The sequence below is a fragment of the Morchella importuna genome, assembly GCF_003444635.1.
Source record: "Morchella importuna strain M04M26 chromosome Unknown Morimp01GS034, whole genome shotgun sequence".
Classification (NCBI taxonomy): domain Eukaryota; kingdom Fungi; phylum Ascomycota; class Pezizomycetes; order Pezizales; family Morchellaceae; genus Morchella; species Morchella importuna.
Genome location: NW_025763431.1, coordinates 537742 through 564494, shown reverse-complemented (window position 1 = coordinate 564494; position 26753 = coordinate 537742). Strand labels below are relative to the sequence as shown.

General features: G+C 45.8%; 8 protein-coding genes across 8 annotated transcripts; 3 read left to right on the top strand and 5 right to left on the bottom strand.

Annotated features, from left to right (window-relative positions):
• Positions 1-238: 238 nt before the first annotated feature.
• On the bottom strand, positions 239-1336 carry LAJ45_09241 (uncharacterized protein; the record flags this gene model as incomplete). The annotated part of the gene is made up of 4 exons (XM_046118786.1): positions 239-264; positions 322-1105; positions 1158-1201; positions 1291-1336. 4 exons carry the CDS (start codon positions 1334-1336, stop codon positions 239-241), a joined length of 900 nt encoding a protein of 299 aa, XP_045968171.1.
• An 869-nt stretch (positions 1337-2205) lies between these two features.
• On the top strand, positions 2206-3093 carry LAJ45_09240 (uncharacterized protein; the record flags this gene model as incomplete). The annotated part of the gene is made up of 5 exons (XM_046118785.1): positions 2206-2268; positions 2335-2425; positions 2497-2798; positions 2855-2984; positions 3074-3093. The coding sequence occupies 5 exons, from the start codon at positions 2206-2208 to the stop codon at positions 3091-3093; spliced, it is 606 nt and encodes a 201-aa protein (XP_045968170.1).
• Positions 3094-5837: 2744 nt separating this feature from the next.
• On the bottom strand, positions 5838-10184 carry LAJ45_09239 (uncharacterized protein; the record flags this gene model as incomplete). The annotated part of the gene is made up of 16 exons (XM_046118784.1): positions 5838-5956; positions 6016-6145; positions 6206-6793; positions 6861-7020; positions 7082-7191; positions 7246-7532; positions 7596-7925; positions 7978-8282; positions 8335-8432; positions 8489-9025; positions 9081-9189; positions 9240-9426; positions 9521-9678; positions 9738-9882; positions 9948-10092; positions 10176-10184. 16 exons carry the CDS (start codon positions 10182-10184, stop codon positions 5838-5840), a joined length of 3417 nt encoding a protein of 1138 aa, XP_045968169.1.
• Positions 10185-11323: 1139 nt separating this feature from the next.
• LAJ45_09238 (uncharacterized protein) lies at positions 11324-12763 on the top strand (the record flags this gene model as incomplete). Its single annotated transcript, XM_046118783.1, has 2 exons — positions 11324-11929; positions 11990-12763. 2 exons carry the CDS (start codon positions 11324-11326, stop codon positions 12761-12763), a joined length of 1380 nt encoding a protein of 459 aa, XP_045968168.1.
• A 915-nt stretch (positions 12764-13678) lies between these two features.
• LAJ45_09237 (uncharacterized protein) lies at positions 13679-14531 on the bottom strand (the record flags this gene model as incomplete). The annotated part of the gene is made up of 4 exons (XM_046118782.1): positions 13679-13689; positions 13779-14058; positions 14118-14306; positions 14367-14531. 4 exons carry the CDS (start codon positions 14529-14531, stop codon positions 13679-13681), a joined length of 645 nt encoding a protein of 214 aa, XP_045968167.1.
• Positions 14532-15086: 555 nt separating this feature from the next.
• On the top strand, positions 15087-18729 carry LAJ45_09236 (uncharacterized protein; the record flags this gene model as incomplete). The annotated part of the gene is made up of 14 exons (XM_046118781.1): positions 15087-15161; positions 15246-15385; positions 15451-15520; positions 15582-16022; positions 16076-16393; positions 16452-16609; positions 16659-16743; positions 16799-16809; positions 16872-17075; positions 17128-17232; positions 17283-17369; positions 17419-17868; positions 17920-18070; positions 18130-18729. 14 exons carry the CDS (start codon positions 15087-15089, stop codon positions 18727-18729), a joined length of 2895 nt encoding a protein of 964 aa, XP_045968166.1.
• A 633-nt stretch (positions 18730-19362) lies between these two features.
• Positions 19363-19707, bottom strand: LAJ45_09235 (uncharacterized protein; the record flags this gene model as incomplete). Its single annotated transcript, XM_046118780.1, has 2 exons — positions 19363-19501; positions 19580-19707. The coding sequence occupies 2 exons, from the start codon at positions 19705-19707 to the stop codon at positions 19363-19365; spliced, it is 267 nt and encodes an 88-aa protein (XP_045968165.1).
• Positions 19708-21149: 1442 nt separating this feature from the next.
• LAJ45_09234 (uncharacterized protein) lies at positions 21150-26336 on the bottom strand (the record flags this gene model as incomplete). Its single annotated transcript, XM_046118779.1, has 10 exons — positions 21150-21363; positions 21420-21519; positions 21583-21616; positions 21950-22320; positions 22393-22561; positions 22614-23165; positions 23230-23673; positions 23734-23880; positions 23955-24404; positions 24468-26336. The coding sequence occupies 10 exons, from the start codon at positions 26334-26336 to the stop codon at positions 21150-21152; spliced, it is 4350 nt and encodes a 1449-aa protein (XP_045968164.1).
• Positions 26337-26753: the final 417 nt, after the last annotated feature.

The following is a 26753-nucleotide window of genomic DNA, read 5'->3' as shown; positions in this document are numbered from 1 at the left end:
GGAAGTTGCCTTTTTTGGCGATTATGTCTAAGAACTACATGTGCCGTTCATTTCGGCAATCAAACTATCAGCTAAATATACTCTCGCGTTAATTAAGTCCTGAGAAATTTTGTGAGGTCGTTGCTACCAAAAATTCTCGGAACTTAATTAACGCGTGAGTACTCACTCCGATAAATCGACAAATAAATTGGAACGCGTTGTCTTGAATATTTCCCCCATTTACTGTCATTGAATAATATCACTCGCCCCAAACAAAAACATTCCCTGCAACTGTTAGTTCAAACTTCGAATATGGTTGCAGATCATACCACATCTACTTACCATCAGCCCCCCCGCTCAACATCTGCTTCTTCCCTGCCGGATTATACGTCACACTTGTCACTGCCTTGCCCGAATGCCCTTCCATTTTATCTACCACAGTCCCTTCAAGAAGGTCATATACCCATATCTGGCCGTCCTCGCTACCTGTAATAGCGTATTTATCTCTATCACCAAAGCAGCTCCTGACCCTGTAGTCTGTATTGAGATGGCCTCTATAGCTCTGCAACATTTGCCCATTGATTTTATCCATTAGCCTGATTCCACCATCTAGAGCGGAAACAAGAACTGCATTTCCATCGGAGGATTGGGTAACGCAGGTAACTGGATAGCCTATCACGTCGACGAAGCAGCGACCCATTCGAATGTCATAGTTTCTTATTCTCCCATCGACACTCCCAGTAAGAATCTCATGAGCCACTATGTGAACGCTGCTAACGCTATCCTTTGCATCTTCAAGGACCTGTATCGGTTTCCGACTCTGACTTTTTGTGTCCCACAACATCGCGTTTGTGTCATATGATCCAGTAGCCAGGACAGATCCGTCCTGATTAAAGTCGGCGCTATTTATGCGACTGAGGTGGCCTTCAAAACGACGAAGGGTTTTGGCAGTTGAGACGTCCCAAAGGAATGCCTGTTTATCCCCGCCAACCGAGGCAAATGTGGAATTGTCGCTGGTCACGGTGATATCTAATACCTCGTAACCATGAAGCTTATATTCCTGGATGCGGGAGGCAGTTGTAGGGTTCCAGAGATATATTTTACGATCGGCACCACCTGTGAGAGCCTGACATATATTTAGATAATGAGTTCATATCATGGGATGCACGCGTACGTACATATTGGCCGGCACCGGCGCTATAAGTGACGCAATGAACAGCACCTAAAATTCGTGTAATAAAATTCGAGAGTTAGTTCAGGGATACATGTATGCTTTAATTGATGGAGAGGGAAATTTCTGGGGTGCTGTACCGATGTGGCCTGTTAGAGTGTTTGTATTACGATTGGGAAAGACCATAATTGGCCAAACCGGAATATGATCGTGTAAAGAGCGATAGTGACTGGGAGGAAAGGTTGGGGCTCTTTATAGTCGTTCGCCGGAACACCTCCGCTTCATATTGTTGCACTCGAGTTGAGGCTACGCGAGTCAATTATCATGATGCTACATCCTGGTAGTAGTATCCCGTCGTGTGTTTTCAAGACATGTGGCAGCCTGTGGCTCACCATACAAATTGGAGGAGCCGGAACCGTCGACTGGCGGTGCAAGGTTGACCGTGTGTCTACTCGTGCGTCTTCGCCAAGAATTTTAACGTGACTGAGAGATCAAGGCATTTGACCAATTGAAACACCGAAATCCCTTTCTTCACCGAGTCAGGTGAAAATTCTTGGCGAAGACGCGCGAGTATCATGGCGTGGCGCCGTTATGGGCCTAACTACATGCATGGTTATGTACAAGGCTCTGGATTAAGTGAGCGAACGGATCCACACCAGTCAACACCCCATTTAGTTCACTCACTTAATGCAGAGCCTTGTATGTAGGTAAGTACTCGTAGCTTCATAGCGTTTCTGAACACGACCAATATTGCATGACATACAAAAAGGTGGATTTAGCGCTTTTTTTGTATGGCATGCAATAGCAGTCGTGTTCGGAAACGTCATGAAATTGGTAGTACATGTAGAGTACATGTATGTAGAGTAGGTACATACATGTAGGTACTCTAGTATCATTAGGCACAACCCCAACAGGGTATATATTTGAATTATCTAGCTTATGTCAGCCGGCAATTAAACCCCGCGACATTACGGTACTGTGGTGGGTGCTCTTGAAGGTACTTGAGCCCTTTCCCTGCTCCTCTACGAGAGTGACCATCTCACACATATTCACACATGGCTCCTACGAAGCTCACCGGCAAGCCTGCACAGATCGCTGCCTTCATTGATAAATTTGATGTGAGTTACAGGGCGTAATGTCTTATACCCTTTAGATTATGATAATTGACGAATTCATATATGAAGGTCTTTCTTTTCGATTGCGACGGTGTCCTATGGCATGGAAATACCCTCCTCCATAAAATTGTGGATACACTGGATATGCTCAGGAGTAAAGGTGAACGGAGATTATTCTGCGTCAACTGCAGCCCCGGCAATCTCCTCGAACCGCGATTGACATAATTTCAGGTAAACAAATTGTTTTTGTGACAAATAACTCTACGAAGTCACGCCGCGCGTACAAAAAAAAGCTCGATAGCCTCGGTATCCCTGCCGAAGTCGACGAGATCTTCGGCTCTGCATACTCGTCGGCAGTTTATATTAAGCGTGTCGTCAAGCTTCCTGCTGACAAGAAAGTCTATGTGATCGGCGAGAGTGGGATTGAAGAGGAGCTGGAGAGTGAGGGTGTGAGATACTTCGGCGGAACCGATCCGGAAGAAAGGAAGGTCATGCAGGAAGAGGATTACACTAATTTTGTCCCAGACCCGGAGGTGAGAGGTCCTTCAAACGATTATCATTATAGATGCTGATTGTAGGGGAGGAGAAGGTTGGTGTAGTTTTGTGTGGCCTTGATAATCACATAAATTATCGAAAGTATGCAAAGGCATTCCAGTACCTCCAGGACCCCAATACCCTATTCCTCGCGACAAATGTCGATAGCACCTTTCCCAACAAAGGTAAGCTATTTCCCGGTGCTGGGAGTATCTCTGCGCCACTAAGCTATATGTCCAAACGTGTCCCTATTTCACTGGGGAAACCATCACAGGCAATGATGGATGCTGTTGAAGGAAAATTCCAGTTTGATCGCAAGAGGACATGTATGGTGGGTGATAGAATTGACACAGATATAAAGTTCGGTATTGCTGGTGGCTTGGGAGGTACGCTGGCGGTCTTGACTGGGGTTGCAACAGAGGAAGATATTCTCAACGCAGGGCCGGAGGGTGCACCAGACGCTTATTTGGACAAGCTATCTGATTTGCTAAGGTAATCAGAACTTTTATCTTTTGGGGGGGGTTTTGAATACGGGCGAAAGTGCCCACAAAGATCAATATCCGCTTGTATTTGTAAAGTGGTACATAGACTAGACATCACACAACTACATATGTACTTGTACATGTAAATGTCAAGCCTAGAACATAAATTCGAAATTACTTTACATGTTGGCCTACCTAGTCCCTCTGAGCATTATATGGTGCTATTGGCTCGGCCAGATGGGAAGTAAAATAACTATTTTTCCAATCAATTTATGTTCCCAAACCCTAACCGTGACTTTGACATCTGCCATTAGACCCAAAACGCCCATAGTTATGTATAAATTTATCAGCACCGCGGGATCTTTGAAAAGGGATCTTTCCTAGGTAGTTATTTTATTGAGCCCAATCCATGGGATGTAGATTTTGGGTCAACCGAAAAAGTCCTAAGTTGTAATGATAAGTTGCATATCAAGGTGAGAATACTATTACTGTGGTCTATGGATTCATGATATGCCCAAGTCTATGAGCGCTTTCGTACCTGTGTGGCAGCGCAACGAGGCCTCACCATCTTTCGCCACCAAGGTTGCCCAAACTTTACGGTTGTGTGGTTCTTCGGAATAAGGATTTCGCTTTAAGACTTTTTGTTTACATTGTATAGGCCTTTTCAAACCTAGCTAGATGTATTATTACCTAGTGGTCCATGGGCCGACCCGGCTCGAGCTCAGTTTACCCGCTCTGAACTAGGCTCTAGAAGCCATAAAGGAAGTAAAAAGGGATTTCTACCCAGTAGAATGCTCACTTAAATAATTAACCCTTTCTCACGGTATTACTCCATGAAATGAAACTTATATCCGCCATTTTACTGCATTTGGTGTAAGGATAACCTGTTTTTTTGTATCATTGACCACCGGCTCGAGCCAGTTTACGAGCCTGTCACCAAAGCGAGCCAGCTCGAGCTTATATGCCGGCTCATGGACCACACTATTATTACCTCATCAATACAGGACGACCTTTTACTGAACGCCTTAGTATAAATCTTGAGAATGCTGATCTGAAGCTTCCCCTAGCTAGTGCTAGTACTGTGTCGATATATTATGTGCAACAAAGACGGTCGAGGCAAAGTTTCAAACCGTTCAAGAAATGCCTTTCCTTATTGACTCCTGTGTTCACTCGATCTTGAAGTATAATGAATTTGGCCCCCGATGCCGGTCCCTCAGTAACATTCACTTTCCTACGGTACCTAATTTTAACGATCCCCCCTATATAACATCCGTTATTGTCACCCCCTTCGAGAGAAGGACACAAGGTAACCTCGATGTGAATCTCGTCCCTCTAGACCACTGGCCTTGGATATTTTAGAGGTCATATCCGGATCCTCCAGGCAAGAACACAAGGATGGCCGTGTGTAGCACCAAACTGTTAACATCGATGATGGAAGAGGCGAGGTAGCCTATGAGCAAGATCTAGAGATTAAACTTTCTCCTATAAGAGCTTGCCAAACACTCAAAACGGTATTATCTCCGTACTAACTAGCGGGGTTCCCCGATTATAGCCTATTGCGTTCATAAGGTATCACTCGATGGCCTGGCAGGGCCTATTGATTAACTGACTTAATTTGATTATTCATGAAATACATATCTCCGTTACTATAATATCGGCTGGAAGCTACTAGACCAGTATAATAAGATCTATGAATATATCTCTCAATATGTGGAGCGCTAAAGTCGCCGAGAGTTCCCTCCATAGTCGAAGCATTATGGGTTTCCACAAGTAAGCGAGCATTCAAAATTTGTATAGGAATACAACTTCAAAAACATATTTCTCCACAACCACAAGGGAATAGAGCAAAAGAATCTTATATAGATTCTCCGATAGTGACAGTACCTACGGCTAGAATGTCAGATCGAGAGTGCGACTTTGAAATTTTGACGTTATGTGGCTTGTATGGTTACCATCTCAATGTTCGCTTGTGATAACCCGCAATATTTAGAGGCTCTGAATGGAAATAAAAAACTTGATACACAAACTTTTCATTTTCTATGTTTGGTAAGTTCTGGTCGTTCAGCAAGTTCTATGTGAGAAGTCCTGGGAAGATAAACAGCACAAGCAGCAGAGTTACATATAACCACAACCTTGAACAACAATTACATCGAGAACATAAATTATCACTCGTATCAGAGGGAAAGATTACCTATCAAGCCTGGTGCAATAGGCGCATTTCCGGGACCGTTTCTCAGTTTTACCCCACAATTTTGATAAAGACAACACAGATCTGCGCCGGCAGAATGAATAGTTACCCACAAGAACCCTCACGATCCAAATAGAGAACTTGAAATTTCCGTCCGTTTGAAGAAAAGAAAAAGAAAAAAGAAAAGTCCTGGAATGGCGTATAAAGCTTTATAAGAAAAGATCACCAGTCCCCGAAGTAATGAGAAAGGTAAGTTAGAATACAGAAACATTCGTGCTCAAAGGAGGGAGTACAGAAACTGAAATAAACCCATAAAAGCTGGCATTCTTGCACGAAAAAGGAAAGAGAGGGGCTGGGGAAGAGTTTGTCTATTTGATTCGAATTTCCGGTCCCCCAGCTCTGCCCCAATTCCCACGACTGTTCTTGTCAGGGTGATCCAAGCCGAGCATATCATCGCTATCCGAAGCAATGTCTGAAAGTATGTCATCTATATCCTCACGTTAGCTGTGAAAGTATGATAGAATGTCCATAACAGATGTAACTTGCCATTTTCGAGGAATATAGGCTTTGAGAACTGGGTTTTCTTGACCACTGCAAATCTAATTTTCTCAAACGGCTTTCCCTTAATCCCTGTCCGTGCTTGTAGACGTTCCTTTGTTTTCTCGAAAATTTCGCCCTATTGTGCCTGTTAATACCGATTATTTGAATCAGAGGCTTAGCCAGGCCGAGTACATACGTTTTTGATCACGAACTTAAACGGGATCCCCGAGTTGTGACATTTGCTTGGCTCTTTATGGAAATGAAATGCGTAGATGAACCGATCATCATCAGTCATCTCATTCTCTTCCTCTGGTATTCGCTCGGCGAACAGTGTCATATACTCCTGAATTCCAGCTACATTGAAATGAGGTGGTAGCTCTTTTTGGAATTTTCCAAGATGTGACTCGTAGAACCGTATCCCCTGAACTTTCTCTTCATCGAGGGCCAACTTTTGCTGTAATAGTGGAATAATGTCTTGGACCTGTCCACTTTTGGGGACTAGCACCTCAAGTTGCTCTTCTTTTGAGATACCTTCAGGTAACCACATCAACTTGACAACTTTTTTTGTTTCGAGTTCTGTCAAAGACAGTTCCAAGACCTCATAAAACAAGCTGTTAGGGGATAAAGTTGAGTTGGCATAATACTGATTGACTAGCATCTGCTGAAGGTTGGTATTAGGGTTCCTTTTGACGATTGTCCGAGCGGTTCCGGTATTGGCGTTTACGGTGGTAAAACGAAGATGGGTCGGCGGAGCATCCAAATAATCGCCTACTTTATCGGCAAGCTATGAAAAGAAGTTTATAAATCAGTGACCAGAGATAAGATCGGCGTAAGAGGCATGATTGTCATACCTGGTCATAACTCATCTTCTTATTTAAAGTGAGCTCGAAGATGCGGTTCACTTCTTGATTTGAAAACCTAGGTATAAATTTAATTTTCATCTTGTTTACCAAGTAGTCATAGAAGTCCTTTGCGTCGAACATAGCGCTTTTCTGCAAGAGTGAAAGTTGCCTAGACCAATAGTTAATATTGAAATACAAACAACTCATGGAAACCTAAGAGTTTGACATACTCCTTCTCGTTATATACTTTCTGAAAACATATGATGTCGCCGTCTTGGATCTCGGCCTGCTGAAATGTTTGCTTAGGTTTCATTGGCTCAATCATTGAAGGTTTAATTTCCTAAGCAAACTGTTAGTATCGAACAGTATTATAACGTGACGTATTCACGCAAACCTCATAAAGTTTGATTTGCTGACTTGATGGCCATCCCATCAATGCTTGGATCACAGGCGGCAACTCTGCCACTTTGTCATTCTTACGCATGTATACATGATCTACACCCAGGAGTGTCTGCTCTTCGGCATCAAAATGCTTCAGGAAGACAACGATCCAGGCGCCATTTGAATCACGGGCTTGGCTCCATGATTCCGGGAGTTTGTTGTCAGTATTGTTGGCAACTTCTGCCCAAAGCCGGAAATCGGTCGACTTGTTATTGTGCTTGACAGAGACCTCTTCGATAGCTAGATTTCTAAGTTAGCCATAACTATTATTATAATTCAGTGGCAAGGCTAGGAACCGCATACTCATATCAACAGTAGTAATTGGTTGATCGGGGCGAACGGTTTTGTTTTGCCTGTTAACCATTACCCATAGCCTGACCCTGCTTGAATCAACACCAAGGTCCCCGGCCACCTTTTCTACAAGCTCCTGTACCGGAGAGGCCTTTGGTATCCGGTAAATTTTAGGCTGGGCCTCGTCTGGCTGCTCTTTCTCATCCCAATGTGCAAGATCAAATCCTTGGTGAGCTTTGAATTGGTTTTGGGTGATGACCTTAACATTTTGGTATAGATGTTGCTCTTCCTTCTCTTTTCTTTTCTGCTCACGAATAGCTCTCTCTTCTTCTATTCTTTTTTCTACATCAATAGTCAGATTTTATAACCACTCTAAGATTGCGTGAGAACTTACGAAGATGTGCAGGCGTGTCTTTTTCGGTGAGTGGGGGCAAGATTTCACCGATTTTGTTCTTTCGTAAATAAACCAACATGTAGGCGTTCATCGATTTTTTCAAAGATGCCACTCTGGTATACTGATTTCGCACAGGCCCGTTGGCACTTGGGCCGTAATGACCTCCAAAGTTATCTTGCATGGTCTCCCTCAAAGTCGCCTTGGTTACGCGATCATCATCGAACCTGAAGAACGGGCCTCCCTCCTCGGGTCTTAGAAAGGCATAGTAATGACCCGCATTAAGATCACCACTGTGAACCAGAACACTTCGGGGTTTTAGTGTAGTTCATAGGAGATTCAAGGAATATCATCACTCACCCGTGGAGAACATATACGTAAGGTTCTGATCGGTCAGCGTTTTCTGAAAGATAGGGTGAAGCATCGAACTCTTCGGGAAATTCGTAGTGATCATTGACCTGTACTTGTCAACTAAGCCGCATTTTGGTGCAAACATGTTGGTTAAACTACATACCTTCTGCATTTGCATAGTATTGAAGTCATACTCAAACCGCTTCAAGTGCAAATGCAGTACTTCCGGGAAGCTTTCAAAAATTACGCCTTTCTTTGCTTCCTGAAGACCATAACCCTCTGCATAGTACTTGTTTTCACCGTCCATGGTTTCTTCAGCAATATAGTCCCTAAAAGACTCGTCTAGGTTATTGAATCCTCGAACGTTCAGCTGGATATCCCAGAAATCTTCGACTCTTTCTGATGAATAATCCACGTCTATACACTTGATGTAAGTTTTTGTTTTTCCGACAAATAACTTTGTAAGAGAGTTCTCAGCCTCTGTCCCCTTCATTTTTTGTTCCAGGCTCTCCATCAATATTCTGTTTAACTCCTGAACGTCTTGTTGGGCAAAGATATCCTGAGTCTCCCAGCCAAATGACTGTGTGAGCTCGCGAGTTCCTACAGCGTCATCGGAGGTTTGAAGAAGGTAAAACAATCTTTGAAGCGTAAGTGCGCTGTTGGAGAGTGGTTCGCCTTCAGTAGGAATTTGATGTACAGCCTATAAAGCATACCAGTTAGCTCGTTGCTTCATAATTGCGAAAGGAATGTTATACCTTTCTAAAACTGTTTGTGAAATACAAGGATTGAAGGAGAGAGTTCAAGTAACAAGTAGCACCTTGATTCTTCAGCCCCACAAAACCAGTTTCTTTCTTTGAATCATAGCTGGAAAAGTCAACATCTTCCCACCTAGACTTTTCAGTGTGGGCACTTACTTGACGAAATTGTGCCATAGAACACCCGTTGGATCTTTAACAACTCGAACATATGCGGTCAAATTTGCGCGATCATCCTCGACCAATGGGCGGTGGTTATCCTTTGTTTTAGCCATCAACGTCCGTAGTTCAACGAACCTAGTGAAACCCCAATCCCCTTCCTCTGCAGTAAAGCGATGATGAGCATCTAATGAAAGGGAACCAAGGAAACATTTTAATTAGTTAAATTCCAAGGTTCAAAAAAAAAAAAAAAAAAAAGAAGAAAAACTAAGTGGGCTCACGATGTATTGTGTTGACAGAAGGATCATTAGGATTCCACAGGACTAATCCAAACTGCACGCATTTGTACCAGTTCTCTGGAGGTTTTTCTGCATACCCCTGCTCGAGATAGAATGAAGCGTATTCGCAATTATTTCCGTGCGGGAAAAACAAAACACGCCTACTCGATTGTTAGTACCCAGAAGCTATTAATCCAAAAGGGTGATTTATTATTCTTACCAAGGATCACCACCGCAGTGGAAAATTGGACTATGTGACCTTCTCTCCATCTTACGCCAATTTTCGATTTTCCATGTAAAAGTAGTCTCATCCTCTGTTTCGAACGCTGGATCATCCGGAAGCAGATGTTTTCTCATTGCGTCAACTAAAATGCAAGCATCATGTTAGTAGCTTTGATACGTAAGTAGACCCAATTGGGGAACAGCTAACAGTTATCGGCCATCATTATCGCATCCTTCTCTTCAATAGATTCTGAATCTAAGGATTGCTGGGGGCTTATGATAGTCACATCTTGCTGCTTCTCGGGGTCCTGTTCCACATTGTCGATGAGCATAGACTGGTCATCTCCAGTCTGCTTTTTGTAAATGACCCGTCAGTTATAAAATCATTGAGAAAAAATGATCTGGAACAACCGAAAGCTCCTTAAGATTAACATACCATATCCATAATTTCCACTATCCAAGATCACAGAACTAGGTTGGTATATTTTAAGCTCTTCAGCCTAGAGGAATGACGGAAAGTCCGGGATGGGTACGCGATGAAAAGTATATGCTGTCAAAGTATAATCTTAGGCCGCAAGTATTCCGTGCTGCTCGAGCTCGAAAGTTGGGAGTTTTCAGTGGAGTAGAGAGCAGCTGCCGTGGCGGGGTGATGCTAAAGTGACAAATGGTGCTATAGTAGCAAGCCACCGGACGTGCCAGTTGGCTGGAGCGAAGCAACACTAGACACAAGAAACTGCTTTGGGGACTAGTTTCTATTTCTATAGTCGTTGGATGGAAGACAAGCGTTCGAGTTGGTTCTGAGAGTTATAGATGGCGTTGGTGTTGGTGGCGGGGGTTTGTGAGAAATGAAAGGGAGTGGGCAGGTTGGAGACAAGAAACGTTGAAAAACGAAGCTAAGAGAAAAGCGTAACACCTAGTGGCTAGAAGGTAGTAAGATGTAGTACCTAGGTACAGGTACAGGACTAGAACAATATTTGTAGTATTAAACTTTGCGGCCTGGGGGGTTGATGCGGTCTTGTCTAAAAGCAGAGGTTTAATAAACCTGCGGCTAAGGTATGATATCTTTATATCAAACTATCTAATGAGCAAGACAGCTCCTAGGAGTGTCTATTCACGCAATTTGTGTCTGTACGGGTTTACTTTACATGCACACAGTTCGAGCTCTACAATGTCATTGAATACATAGTTGTTGCGCGCAATGCGAGCGAGCTTGTGGCTCAATGCGGGGCTCTCTTTTGCACCGCCACACTTCAGGCCTAGTAATGTTCTTTTAATTACATGTACATACTCCGATGAAAACAGTCCGACTTCAGGGTGCTTGTGCGGGGAATAACATGTATAGTACATGTAGGTACATACATTATTACCTGCTCCTTAGACTGTAGGTCCCATCTTTGTGACTCGGTCCGCGTTCAACATCCACTCACTGACCAACTGATTGACTGATTTATTGACTCAACCTCACCCCGTTCCGCAGCAGTCCTCTCTCCTCTTCTACTACCCTCTTCATAGGGCTTCTTCCTGGCTATCTTATAGCGGCACCCCCATCCCCCTTCCCATTCAATCAATGGCATTCCCTCTCCCATGGCCTCCATGTTCCTTTTCTCGCAGAGACTGCGATGCCAAAATTTCTCGCTAGCTCTTCCTCCCAATAAAATATTTTCATACTCTTCAACTCCAGTAGTGGCTTTCACCAGACATATCTTTCCTCCTTCTGCTGTTAGAAGTAGATCCTTCCAATCTTCTGCAGTGCACCAATGGCGTTCATCAGTTGTTCTTGACTCATATGTCGAAAAGCCGGCTCGTCCAATTTCTCTACGGCAGTTGATATTTTTTGGTGGGCGCAATCTTGATGAGCGTCGTATCATCGATTTCGCCAACTATGTTCGGTCAGAGTTACCTGTGCGTATAGCGCATAGGATAAGAGATATGCAAAAGCTACCATATGTCGTGGTCACGAATCGACATTTGTCAGAGGTCTACGAACTCTATTACAGCGCGTTCGACGCATTTCGAAAGATTCCCGAGATCAAGACCGTAGAGGACAACGATAACTTCTGTCAAGTAGTCAAGAGAACCCTCAAGGAACACTTGACAGTGATACCTAGTTTGGCTATGGGCGTCTTAGAGTGCAGAGACTTGGTGCCCCCAGAAGAACTGGATAAATTCATGAATCGAATCCTGCGTAGTGTATGGTGCCCTTGAGAGCATAGTGGCTGTTTATATGCTAAAATCATATTCTCTGCATAGCGGATCTCTCGTCGAGTGATCGCAGAGCAACATCTTGCTCTTACGGACACCTTCAACTCACCTTTTCACTTCCCTGACTCTTCTCCCCACCACCATACCGGTGCAGATTTTGTGGGCGAAGTTTTTCCCCGCTGTAATGCTCGCGAAGTTGTTGAGACAGTAGGAAAGCACGCTCAAGACCTAGCTCGTGAGGCCAACGGTCCCGATTCCCGCGTCCCAGAAATACAAATCGAAGGCCACCTCGATACCACGTTCCCATACATCCTTTCCCATATCGAGTACATTATTGGCGAACTTCTCCGAAACTCTATTCAGGCCACCGTCGATCGCCATTCCTCTGCGGCCGAACTCCCGCCTATCAAAATTCTAATCTGCCATGCACCGCAACATGTAATATTTCGTGTCTCAGACAGAGGCGGCGGGGTACCCGCTGATGAGCTGGCCGATCTCTGGTCATTTGCCAAAGGCCCACGACCCCAGGCCAGACTTCAGAATTTTTCACAGGTTCCGAAAATGGCGGCTACTCTCCAAGAGTTGCAAAAGACATCCCATACACATTCTCGTAGAGAGGGTCAAGACAGTTCTTTATCTACATTAACATCTAGACCTCCTCATCTACGACTGGGAATGGGCTTGCCTATGAGCAGAGTGTATGCAGAATACTGGGCCGGCAGTTTAGAACTTCACAGTCTAGAGGGCTATGGAACAGATGTCTTTTTACAAATATCAAAGCTTGGGAATAAGAGCGAGCAACTGAACTTGGATGGCGTGTAATGCATGTAGTTCTAATAGGATATTTCTGGATTTGTTCGATTCCATGTTTTCATTCTTGGTTCTATTTTCAAAAAAAGGATGTAGGCGCTTTACAGTTTATTATTCGAGCGCTGTTTTTGTTGGGTCACTGAGCCACATCACACAATTTGCTACAAATCACAGGTTAATCATGAAAGATCACTCGATGGCAGTATCTACATGTAATATGGTTTTCAAAAAATCATTTTAATTCGTATATATAAAAAAAAATGTATTTAAAATACGTTGGGTCTATATTTATAGATATGATCGATGGAAGTCTAGGATTTGGCCTATAACCGAACAGCGCAAGCAGACATGATAACCAACTAATTGTGGATCTTTAAGTCCTCGTTTTGAGTACTTGCGATATTATAGTGATGTGGTTTAGCTATGCTACTATGTGGAGGAATATTTCACCCATTAGGCTGTCCTCTACGGGAGAGGCAGATTCATGACAGTTCTATTTGAAACGACTTATAAAAAGTACCATTGAAGTCTATTCTGATGTAGTTTGCGGGCATATATAAGCAATTCAATATAAGTAAGACTCTCCTGGGCGTCGTACCCGAGCATTGCTAATCATTATAAGCAAACGCCACGATTACCGTTCGTACCATTATCAATTAGAGTAAATGATTTGAGGGTCAAATAAAAGTGGATAGTAGGAATACTATAATCTCATTATCATCATCACCAGCAGTGAGTAGCAGCACAAACAACAGAAAGCTGGGATTATATAGACAGCCCCCAGAACTCATAATGAAAGAAACGCATCGCTGGCATAAATATCATCGAGACATTTTGAGTATCACAACTCTGTTATAGACTGTAAAAGTATTTGCTGTAGTACAAACAAGAATATCCATAATATAATTAAGAATAGATAAGTTCCTTTCAGACATACCCTGCTATATGCTTTAGCGGAATGAGAATGACGAAAGGGACCAGCAAGCAGAAAGCAAGTGGAACGGGACTGGAAATCGGTTTTGCTTACCTTTCCGTGCACCCTGAAAAAAGAACCTGACAATAAAAACTTGCAAGCACGACATAGTGATCATCATAAGGGATTCGATAACTGAAAAATTGAAGATTCGAGACTCTGTTGAACGAACTGTGCTGAAGTTACGATTCTCACGGGTACGAAAGTATTTTTGATTTCGGGAAATGGTGGAGAGTTGACCGGAAAGCTTGAAAAGCGATTCTTCCAGGGAAGAAAGATGTTCAGGTGATGTTCCCTGTTTCGATGGAAGTTCGGCACGAGCTTCGTTCTCCACCTGTAGTTTCATTATTAGTCGATGAGCTAATGAAAAAATTCCTGTCTTGGGTCTCATACAGCAATTTCAAAATCGACCATCTTCTCAGCAAAAGTGGACATGTCATTTGAGAAACAAAAGCTGTAATCTCCAATTTCATTTACTGTGAAAACAAAGTCTCCTTGTCTTTCTTTTGCTCCCTCGAGAATAACCTTCTCGTTAGGCCCGGTCACCTTGTAATCAACATCGAAAGAGCCACCAGATTGGACCTGAATTATCCAGTTAGAGGGTCTGACAGAAAGTAGATCATGAAAAGATTGCCAACTTACTGCAAAATAAAAGGCAACTTTTGAATACTTTTTGTCGGCGAACGTGTAGAAGCATTGCTTTTCATTAGGTGCGAGCTTGTATGTTAGGGCGGTGGCCGCGACCTGGGAGACAAGTAAGGTAATGGAGGCCAAAATGAAGCCTCCCGAAAACGGCAACAATCGCATTCTGGGTGATATTGCGAGAGGAATTTGGATGAGTGATGAGGTATGAAAGCGCAAAGTACAGAAAGGAGTTGAGAAATGCTACTGTTTCGGTGTCCCGTCTGAGTTGTACGCAGTAGTATAGCAAAGTGTAGGCCTGCAGCAAGCACAGCCTTATTGGCGGGTAAAATTCCCAAGTATTCGGGACAGTCTTCTGTTTTAGGTTAGTAATAATGCCAAGAGTTACAACCTCTAGAGGAGCATGCGGATAAGCTGCAACAAACATTGAAATAAAGGAAATTGCGTAAATGAGGAAGTTCGAGCTCTATTTGGTCTCTAAATAAGTGACTTTCTTGTTCGCAGTCAACATTTAGCGCAGTTGGTGATCTTATAGATATATACATGTAGTCAACTCTGTAGGCTATCCGCGACCCGTCACACAAAAAACCCCGTCGAACACTCCCGACCCAGTCCCCTTCATTCAGTCCTACAGTGCACCTTTTTTTCCCTAGCTGTGTGGTTATGGTTCCTGATTCGTGACGGTAACTGTGCTTCTCAAACAAAATACATACTACCAGCATGCCTTCTGGGTTTGGACTTCACGGACTCAATCAACTCGAGGGAAAAGACGACATCGAAGACCCCGTGGATCTGGTATACGCGCTCCCCCACACCCAAGCTACTTCCCCACTTCCAACCTCATTCCCTTCGTCATTTCTCTCGATATGTTCTCCCTAGCTCTCCCTAGCTGACTTCTCCAAGGTTAAGACTGAGGGCATCAAAACACGTCACCACCACTTGGCCTATGAAGGTGGAAGTAATGCTTCGCCCACGCAAGAGGAGACACAGAATTTCCCATATCACCCATCTGCTACCGTGTTTGTCCCTCTTTTCACAGATCCCACAGTTTGAATTGCTAACATGAATTGAGAATATAATATAGGCCATCCAAGGGTGCGATTAAGATTGGTACGCCGATGAACAGCAGTCTAAAATTCAGAAAACAAATTCCGGTATGCTTAACTCACGGTTTCCTCAGATTTGTGCTAAAACCTAATACGAATAAATATCAAGGGAGGACTACGGCCAGTAAACAAGCTTTACGGGAATAACAACGGAAGTGGATCGCGCAAGAGGATGAATCCTAAACCATCTATTGAATTTCCCAATGATCAACACCACCCTAGGAAGCAACAAAAAATGATTTCAGCTGTAGATCAAGCATCCGAAGACAGTGATGAAATCATGGAGGTATCTCCCATTGACGGAAAGAAAAAGGGCATGCAACAGGAGGAACTGCGGGGTTTGCCACGGTCAAGAAACATCTCAAAATATTGTCCAGATGATCATGATTTATCAGAAGAAATGGAGGTAGATCCTAAGAAACCAGAATTTGGAAAAAAAGGATTGATAGAACCAGAGCGCTTGCACAATGAAAAGGAACTTAAAGGAGATCAAGGATTTGTAAACAGCATTTTCCAGCTTCCAGATGTGCTTAAAAAGGGGACAACTTCGGTATGTTATAACGCGAATTAAGAGAAATGAAAGACTGCGCTAACCCAACCTAGTCGTCTAGAGGGCGCTGGAGCTCGCGAGGCGGGGAGAGCTCGCGAGGTGGGGATAACAAAACCCCCTCCCACATGAGATGGACGGGGGCAACCTCCAAGAAATCCGCCAAGCCTCCTCGAGAACAGTACATAGGCCAGTGTAAAAACTTTCGCCTCCTTTGCCTTCAAGCAGGCTTAGAATCCTATTCCAAAGAGGATTCACCCGATTTATCCATCCAGATCCGGATATTGCCTTACGCAGAGATAGAATGTTTCCGGGGAAAGAAAATGGTCCGAAAAATCGATCTAACTGATCATGATGCAATAAAAAAATTATATGTATGTCTATTACCAAAAATGTGTACTTTGTGGTACTTAGTTTTGACAACTATTCCAGGTCAACACGCCCATTCGAAAATTTGCAATTCAAATTGCGCAGAGAGTAACGAGTGAAGCAGATCGGACAGTGATTTTTGTCTTAGAAGACATAGAGGATATTGAAGATTGCAAATCCGCCTTTAGGAGTGTTAGAGTCATGCCTTTGGAGGCAGAGGGGTATGTGTGATACGAAACTCCCTAGTGGGCTCGTAACTGACAATATTAGAAAAACACTCGACAATATGTCTAATAAGCTCAAGGATTGGGAAGACCGCCGCCAGGCGAATGCTTCTGAACCACAGGAGACTGAAGTTACTCACCGATACAATACCCGTGAAACCAGGAAGCCGCCGGGGAACTTTACAGTTGAAATTCCGGTAAGGCGAAGCCCAAGAACTAGAGCGTGCAGGGTAGAGAATGAAAATTCCAAACGGCCTAGAGCGCCCTCTACGGAGGAATCCGAATCTTCTCCGATAGAAACGCAGTCACTGAAACCAAAGTTGGAACTGCCCAAGCCACCATGGGAAACTCCACTTGTATACCCCCCTAACGGCCCTAGAAAAGAGGTCATTGATTACGATGATTTAAAGAGACTTAACAGTAATTCATATTTGAATGACAATATTATCAATTTCTATTTAAAGTATGACTAACTTCCCCTCAGTTTTTCATTATTAAGACTGACTGGTTTGCAGGTATATAGAGGTTCAACTTGGCCACAAGAATCCTGAAGTAGCAAAGGAAACGTATTTCCTAAACACGTTTTTTTACGAACGATTGACCAAAAGAGATGACAAGAAGTAGGTCGGCCTAGAATCCCCAGCAGGAAATCCTTCTTACACTTTACTAGGAAACGGGACATTGATTCAGTTCTCAAATGGACTGCAAAAGTAGACATATTCAAAACCAGTTATATTATCATCCCAATAAACGAATCGTAGGTGTTGTTCTGTATTTATGAAGTATCAACATCTAACTTGCAGTAGGACGCACTGGTATTTAGCCATTATTTGCAACCTTTGCAACATTGGACGAAAAATAAGCGACAAGGCTTCAGACTCACCTCGTGGAGGTGATTCAATCGACTTAGAATCTAGTGAAACATTAATCGAATCTAAAAGTGATGGCCCAGATGTATTTCCAACAAACACTTTGGATACTAGTGGTGTTGCAGAATCACTCGTGTCAATAGCACGTGATGATGATGATGATGATGATGATGATCTAGAGATCGTGGCAACACAGGATAATCTCGAACATATGGCCCTCGATGTGGAGTCACCCATGGAGAACGAAGGAACGGCCAATACTAATGACACAGAAATCATCGACGTAGATTCTTCAATCCAGAGATCCAAATTCAAAGGCAGGAGCAAGCTGAGGGCTAAGACCAAGTCACCGCCGAAGAAAATAAAAAGCGCCATACCGCCTGATACGTAGGTTTTCCGGAATAAAGAAAATAAGCGTTTAAAGCTTACACTTTATAGGCCATCTATAGTCATACTCGATTCTATGGGATTTGGCCCAAGAGCACATAACGGAACGATCAGAAATCTTCGAGAGTGGTTAGTGGCTGAAGCACAGATAAAGCGAAACTTAAGGATTGATACCAGTGACATTCATGCTACCTTTGGCAAGGTAACAGATTAGTGCTATGCTATCTACACGATGACAGTATATTAATTGCCGTTGATTAGGTGCCCAATCAGACCAACTGGTACGACTGTGGGTTATTTCTACTACACTACGTCGAGTTATTTTTCGAGCAACCAATTAAATTCACCACCTTATTTCTCGCAAAAGCGGATCGCGTGTCTGATCCAGCGTTTTGGCGCAAGGAAGAAATTAAGCGGATGCGTGAGAAGCTTTTCCATCTTTTCGTTCAATTACATAACGAACAAGAGGCAGTGTTGTCGAAACAGAATGTCTCTCGCCAAGAGTTGAATGAAAATGGGAGTTCAAACCAAACTATGGCGGAGGGAAGCAAACCTTCTCCAGATCTGATGAAGGGTGTGGAGGACTCGGTACAGGATAAAGACATGCAAGACACGCATACAGGCTCCGAATCCATAACTGCGGGCCAAGAATCTGGGTTCGAAAGGTTCAAAGGTGAGCTAGGGGATCTTTTTGTATCCGAAAGGAATCGGGGTGAGCGCAACATTATGGTACGGGTTGCCGATAAGGTTGTATTTCAGCCAAAAAATCTGGAGGAGACACCCAACAGCACCCCACAATCTAATAGGAGAATAACCCTACCATTTCGAAACGGTCACGACGGTGAAGGTGTGGCCACATAGTTGCACCATTTCGTGATGCGGTAACTACGATTTCTTCTTTATTTGCCTTATCATCCCATGGGGACTATCAGAATGGAGTTTTATTATTTCCCAAGTTTCTTTGCTGTATCTGGCGTCTTTTAAGGTTGGGCCTGGTATCATGGGTCAGGTTTGTGCTAGTCGACGAGTTCTGTACTTAATATGACAATAGAGGTCATATTCCCCTCTTACCCAGCACCGCCATTTTATTTTACTATTTTTTAATACTCCTTGAATGTCCTACCTATTTTGAGGACTAGTCTACCAGTACTTACCTGCTGACTCCGCAGCAGGTCGATCTTTCTACACTAGAGCGAACTTGGATAATGATGGTAAATATTTTTTCTATTCAAAGCCAAAACCTCTTCGCTTTTGGATCTATGTATGTGAGGGAATTCGTACAAATGTGATACCCCCAAACTACGCAGTTGAAGGGGGATAACTAAGGAAACCGTAACCTAACCGGGCCCCCCAAAAAAGAAAGAAAAAAACGATAGAAAATAACATCAAGAGCTCAATATCCCGACCGAACCAAATGCGAATCTCAAAACATGAATGGAAAAAAAATATATACTACTATTACAGAACTGATACGAATGGGAACAAGATGGCTTTTTAGGCAACTGAAGTTTGACCTTGACTATGGCTGTGAGTCAGGCGCTCGCGCGATATGGTCGACTTTTGTTCTTCTGATCCAGCGCGGATGGAATGTGTGGCGTTGTCCATCTGCCTGCGAGTGTGCTCGAAAAGTATCCTGTTATATGAAAAATTAGTTGATGATTCTGGTTTGAATTTGGACCGAACATTAAGGGACTACATGTAGATGGCATACCTGGCGTACTTGCTCATGGGATCGTCTTGGTTCTGGTTATCATATGAGGCGTCGTAGCTCTGCTCAGAGTGATGTCCTCCATTGTTCATATATGAGCTAGTGGATTGCATGTTTGAAGAAGAGGCCATTCTTGTTGAAACAGTCATTTTATTGATTGGTGTAGGTATTTAGTATTAAAAAGTATAGAGGATGGAAGGGCAACGATAGAAGAGGATTTTTTTGTGTGGAGAGGTAAGAAGCCGTCAATTTAATTGCTCGAAAGGTATTTTGAGTATTGTTAAAAGAGCACAATGGTACTGGTTGTGGGTAGCAGTGGTGGTGGTGGTGGTGGTGGTAGTAAGTAGTAGTCGCTGGTGATAGTTGATGAAGCGTATGATGTGAGAAATCACGCACCGGGAACAAGCTTTTATATACATGAATGCTTAGCCCACAAGTACTACCACACCACCACCATCACCACCACGACCACCAGGTACTCTACGTAGATACAGTTGGTGATGGAGTAGACGTCAATCAACCTTATGGAAAGTTGGTGATGCCCATCCAATCAACGATCTTGCCACACTTTCGGCAAGCGTCTCATTGAACCCTATGCAACCTGCATGCGCCTATGTGCCCCTTCCCAAGAGTGAGCTCAAGAGTTCTGTGTAAACCAAAAGGATAAGCGGACGACAGGGCGTTTCTGCTTCATAGACACGGCTTCCTGCAAATCGTCATGACCGTGGGAGGAGGAGGGGGGGACGCCCGCTGACCTAATCTGGTAGGTGCCATATTACGGGAAAAGGGGTGAAGAGTCAACATTCTACCCGCTGGAGAAAGCGAATTTCGAACAATTCGATGGTGCATCTCCTTTCTTTTGTCTCCCTTGAAAACGCATGGTGGAGGTTGCGGCGGTCCATCCATTGCGGGTCTCGCGTACGTGTGATGTCATGATCGGCGTTGGACCCTTATTTTGTGGGGGGTGGTGGTGGTGGTGGCTGCAGTTATCCAAGTCTTTGAGGAAAAAAACGCTTAAGTCTTGGCTTCCATACCACATCGTCTAGTTTCGAATCATGACGCTGATCCGGGATAAGCTGTTTGTTCTGTCAAAAACCGGCACCATGCCTTTCTTTCCCAATTTTACTTTTGCAGACTTGACGCTGCGATAGCAGCCATGATGCGAACTAGCAGTAAATATCTCTGTATTCCCTACGTCGTCATTACAGCAGCGCTTGCAGTACTCTCTACCTAATAGGCCCGTGCCAAGACCCATTGTCATAGGCTTGCCAAGAAATAATTACTTACAGGCAATGCTGGGTATATCAATACGGTACGGTATGCAGGTTGTAGCTGGTACAAGAACTTTACCTCGGAGTACATGTAGTCTTAGACACAGTGCGCAGGCGGCGTTGCTTGCCCATCCTGTTTAGTGATAAACATCATCCTTTTTTTGGCCAAGTGCCTTGGAATTCCTCAAAGGGGGTCTTAAAGGGTTTTAAAAAAAAACCATCTAAACAACCGTTGCAGATAACAATTGTGGTTAACTAAGGGCCAAATACGGCTGTGTAAGCAAAACCCCATCTGTAATCCCCTAATCGAAAAAACAACGCTTGCACGCTTGTAGCCTATGTTCTGAATGTGAAACAACGTCAAGCTGCCTTGGAGAGTCAAGATTCTCCATAAACCCGAGCAGTGGCCAATTACATTCGGGCGATTCATGGTGTCCCGGTATTGACATTCGCAATCGGATCGTCATCGTGAGGCATTTGCCCAATAATCTGGGGAAGTCTTCATGCTCGAGATGGCTAAAAAGAGTTACCGTTACCGTATGGGATTCAATTTTTTTCCTTGAAATACCTACAATCGAGAAATGCAGAAAACCCCCCTATTGCTGTACGATGCCATAACTAACTCTCCAAAGCACATCCGCCAACTTAATCCTTGGTAGAATGTCGCGTTTCCTTTTCTCCCTGAGCGTATTACCCTGAAAGACGACAACGCCATGTATTCAAGGATTCACTTACTGGTAAATACATGAAAATGAATCCCCCTCCTTCCCTAAATAAATCCACGGCACAGTAGAGTAATCTCTCCCCCCCCCCCCCCCCCCCCCCCCCGCGCCGCTCCCTCCCTCCTTCCCTGCCTCGTATCGTATTTCTAAGAGCAATCATTGAAAAAAAAAGGATACAAATTGGAAAAGAAAAAAGCAAACAGATTGAAAACACGAAAGAGAAAGGATCAACCATTCCTCAGGGGATGTGTGGAAGAAGATTCCCTGCCATAAGTCCCTGGCCCGGTTGCTGGCGAAGTTGCCCTTGATTGAATTGGGCTGCCCCGAATGGAGACACTCGACGCCCGCATCCCTATTGACCCACGGGTTCTTGTGTTTACCTGCCTTTCGTGCTCTAGTCGCGCTATACGCTCCTCTCGTTCCCTGAGTTGAAGTGTCAGGCTCTCTATCTGCTTATCCCGTGCTTGGACCTGGCTCTCATGCTGCATCCTCCGTAATTGCACGACAACATCAGCACCCCTTCTCTCCAGAACCGAATTCTCTTCTTGCAGCCTTGTGTTATCCGCATTCAACTCGAGCGCGCCGTTTGAAGCCTCCTGGTACTGTCCCCGGAGGAACTCGAAATCATTGTTTTGTGCCTGCAACTTGCACTCCACTGTGCGGAGTTTCTCGCTCAGCTTTTCATTCTCAGCACGCGATTGTTCGAGTGCAGCCTTGTCCGGCGGGCCAGCCAGAAGCCTTGCGCGAGCGTCTTTTAACTCTTCATCAGCCTTATTTCGCTCGTTCCGCACCTTGGCCAACTCTTTCGACGTGTGTTCTTTACGATTTTCTGCGTCCCTCTGGGTCTTTTGGGACCTCCTCAACTCTTTCCTAGTATCGGCGAGTTGCTTCTTCAACTCGTCATGTCGAAGTTGGAGTCTTCCAGCGGACTCCATCCACTGCTGTAAGCCCTCTGCCTGCCTCTTGAACGCAGCAACTAGTTGTTCCCGAGACTACACAAGTTAGGCGCCCCCACCCACTCCAAAGAAATAAGAAGAAACTGACCAATGACTCTATATTCAAACCGTTTGTGCTCGAGATTTCAGGGAACGTCACCGGATTATCCTTTGGTATATCCTCCGCTTCTTCTTCTTCTTCTTCTTGTTCTCCCTCCACGACTTTCTCCTCGACTTGCACCTCGACTTGCACCTCGACTTGCATCTCGACTTGCTCCTCGACTTGCTCCTCGACCTGCATCTCGACTTGCTCCTCGACTTGCTTCTCGGCCGTTGCGGTATGATCCATACTATCCTCAATCTCTATAGCCGTCACAACGTGCTCCGTCTTGTTATCTTCCACCGCCGTCTGATCACCCTCAGAAATATCCATCGCGACAGATTCCGCCAGTGTACGGTGGCCCTCATTGTCTGTATGCCCTAATACACTCGATTGATCGGTCGGTGCTTGGCTCGGCATAGAGTCACTAACATGCGTGACATCCCCAACTACATGCGGTGTCAGGCACTCAACAAACTCAGGAATAGGGCCCATTGGCTCAGGATCATTGACCCTCGTTCGTTTCGCATCTTGTTGTGGTGACACCACAGTCTGTGTTTCCTACGCGGTTCGAATAAGCTTCTCAGTCAGAATGGAATATAAAAATCAAATTGGGGATTCTTACCTGTCTTTTCCTCTTATCGCACCCTTCGTTGCCAGAAGAATTATTAGTAGTGCTAGTGCTAGTGTTGGGCGTAGTAGGCTGAGCGTGACTTGTAATCTCAAAGAGCGGCAGTTCCGGAATCTCGGGAATCTCCAATTTCCCCTCCGCCTTCTTCTGCAGCCATTTCGTGATCTTTGTCGGCGCACGGGAGACTGCAGACCCGTAGTCCTGCGTTGCAACGCCCACTTGTTGCCGCAGATTCTTCAGCGTCTCGATATAGACATAGAGGGGAACCTCCTGGCCGGGCGGGCTGCAGAGGCGGAGATGCTCAATTGAGTTTATGGCGACCAGTCGGAATACGGGCGCAAGCTTGCCAACCTCGTAGGAGTTACTACGGCATTTGTGAACCTCGGGTAGCGTTGCATCGAAGCTTGAGTCCATGGCGATGAGACAGTCGGCCACATTCTAAAAAGAGTAAGCTTTATTTTTTCGTTCCCCCTCTTGGGGGCTAGAAGCAACACTTACCACAACAGAACCGCTTTTGGAGCTCGGCAGAAGAAATACTCGCACTAGGCCCTCGTTGTCGTCGTGCGGTATCTTTGGCAACGTACTAAGCTGATCCAGCCTGGTGTAGGCGATTCTAATCCCCCTCAAGAATATCTCCAGTATATCCTACTCCTCATTAGACCACTGTGAAAAAGAAAGAAAGAAAAAAAAAAGTGTGATGGTGGTGGTTGTGTACTCACGATTATCTTCCCCCTCTCTGCCACAATCACAATCTTCAAATGCTGCTGCCTCACCGCCACCAAGAACGCACGCAGAAACACAAACTTGCTGCTCATGGCCGCGTGGTAGTCGGCCTCCTTGCCCGCCGCGGCATCCGAGACCTCAATCTTCTTCATCAGGAGATCGGGGTGCGTGGCGATCTTGCCGGTGTTGGCCAGGATCTCCTGCATGGCGTCTACGAGCGCGGCGTCGGCGCCGTGCGGGTTGGAGAGATACCGTTTGATCTCTCCGTGCTTTTCGGTGATTGATATGAGATATGCGGTTTTCTGGTCGATTGCTTTGGGGGTGACGGTTTTTGTACGTAGAGGGAGGCCGATTGCGTATTCCGCTGGGCCGAGATATGGGGTTCTGAAGGGCGATTGCATCTTTGTTTGCGGCGCCGGTTGTTGTGGCTGTGGTTGTGGTTCTGGCTCTAGTTGCGGTTGCAGTTGCGGTTCTTCTAGTTGCGGTTCTAATTGTGGTTGTGGTTGAACCTCTATCTCTATACTCTGTATCTCCGCGTCCTGTATCTCCACATCCTGTATCTCTACATCCTGTGCTACCTGAACCGGCGGCGGCGGCGGTGCATCCTCAATGACAGCCAAATTTATGTGAACATCGTCCGCCGAAGCCTCCTCCTTCACGGCCACGCTCTCCACCGGCGTCGTCACTCCCAGACTCCCGGGCGCTACATCCCCCAGTCCATTTCCCGCTGCAGTCCCAGACGTCGCTAGATTCGGCTGCTGCTGCGGCGGCGGCGGCGGCGGAGTTGACGAAGCTGGCAGCGCTGCCGCTGCTGGAGTTGGAGGGGTCGCGGGGGGAACGGGCGAGAACTGGCTCCGCGCGCTCCTCGCCGTCAGGATCTTTGCGTTGCGCTCCTCCCGCCGTTTCGCGAGACGCTCGCGCAGCAGGAGTGACTGGGCGCCGGACATGTCCTCTGCGGCGTTGTCGCCGTTGTTCTGTGGTGCTACTACTGCTGCTTTCCGCCGGCGCTGCTTAGAGACCTTGGGCGCGGGTCTGGGCTCACGGTTGGTGAACCAGCTTGAGAATGCGGATATTGGGGGCGGCGCTGGGGCGGGGAGTGGGTGGGCGGGTTGAGGGTCGGTGGTGGGGTGGTTTGGAGGAGCTGTGGGCCCTGGAGGCGGTGGTGGTGGTGTTTGATCGGTTGCTACTGCTGTTGCTACTGCTGTTGCTGTTGCGGTTGCGGTTGCTGCCAAGACTTTAGGTGGCCCACTCCCGTTAGTAGCTAATGCAGGAGGATCCCGGTTAACGCTAGTACTAGCGGTAGCGGCAGTGGTGCTCGTGGTTGTTGCTGCTGTCGATATCCTGGCGGGCTGCTGTACGGCAGCTTCAACGACTTCAGAGTGTTTTGGGTGCTGGGGTGCAGGCGCTTTTATAGCTTTTATATGCTCTTTTGATATCGCGGGAGCTGCAGGAATTGCTGTTGCGCCTGAGGCGGATTGTGACTGCGTATTGGCCAGTGCCGGCGTGCGCAGCAGCAGCAGTTGTGCTTCTAGTAGAATCTGAGGTGGTGGTGGTGGTGGTGGTAGAGTTGTTGGCCCTTCTTGGCCGGATGCAATATGCGGCTTCTTTTTCTTTCGAGGGTTGTTGTGACCTGCTGCAGGCTGCTTCTGCTTCTGCTGCTGTTGTTGTGGGGTCTCTGGTATTATGGTACTGACCGGGCCCTCCTCCCCCTCCCCCGGTTTTGTACCTGAGGAGGCGGGGGTGACGATCTGCGAGGCGGGCACTAGTACGCTTTCTTCGTAGACCAGAAGAACGCTTTGGGATGAGCGTTCAATCTGGGATACTTTTGTGAAGCTTTCTACTATGATTTGCTGCTGCTGTGGTTGTGGTTGTGGTGGGGGGATTTGGGGTGTAGGAGGAGGAGGAGGAGGCACTGAAGGCGGCTCTGCTTGGATAGGAGGGTGGGACTCAGGATCGCTATTGTAGCTTGTGTATTGCGATCTGTCAAAGCCAGGTATCTTCTCTATCACAACATCAAAGTTCCTCTGGCGACGCCGAGACAGCGCTTCTGCGTACGAAGTCACGGGTGCAGGGCTCAGAGGGGGGGCGTCCAGATATGCGAGCGAGTCCGGGATTTCCTCCTCTGTAGGCGGCGTCCCCTCGGTTTCCTCAACTGTTGGTGCCAGCGCAGATCTTGCAGAAGCATAAGAAGAAGTAGAAGAAGAAGAAAGCCTCCTGTCCCGTGGGCGACTTTGGCTTCGGCTTCTCAACCGCTTCGCTACCGGCTCGAAGAAGGGATCAATTTCTTCTGGGGCCCTGGGTGCTTTGCGTGCTTGCTTCTTTTTCTTCAATTCGGGTTGTTGGATGCTGCTGCTGCTGCTGCTGCAGGTACGAGACATGACGACGACGACGACGCAGCGCGTGGGTGGGTGGGTGGGTGTGGGTTGTTGTAATGGCGGGATGTATTTACGCGTTATGGTTATTTACGGACGCGAGAACTGCGGGCGGAGTGGGGAAGAACGATGTTGAATGTGGGCAACGTGTGCCGAGAGGGGAAGACATTGGGCTTCATTCTACTTTGATTGTGTTTTTTTCTACTTTGTTTTATCTACTAGTGGGGTGGGTGTTGCGTGCGGTGCTTGTCGGTCGGCCGGTGACGGTGACGGGTGGTGGTGGTGTGGGAGTGTGGGTGAGTGAGTGAGTGTGTGAGTGTGTGTGTGTGGGCGCGGGTGTTTAAGCTCACAGACAATCACTCGGGGGGTGAGTGCTAGTGTGTGAGTGAGACCTGAGGGCAGAAGCAGAGGTGTGAGGGGACG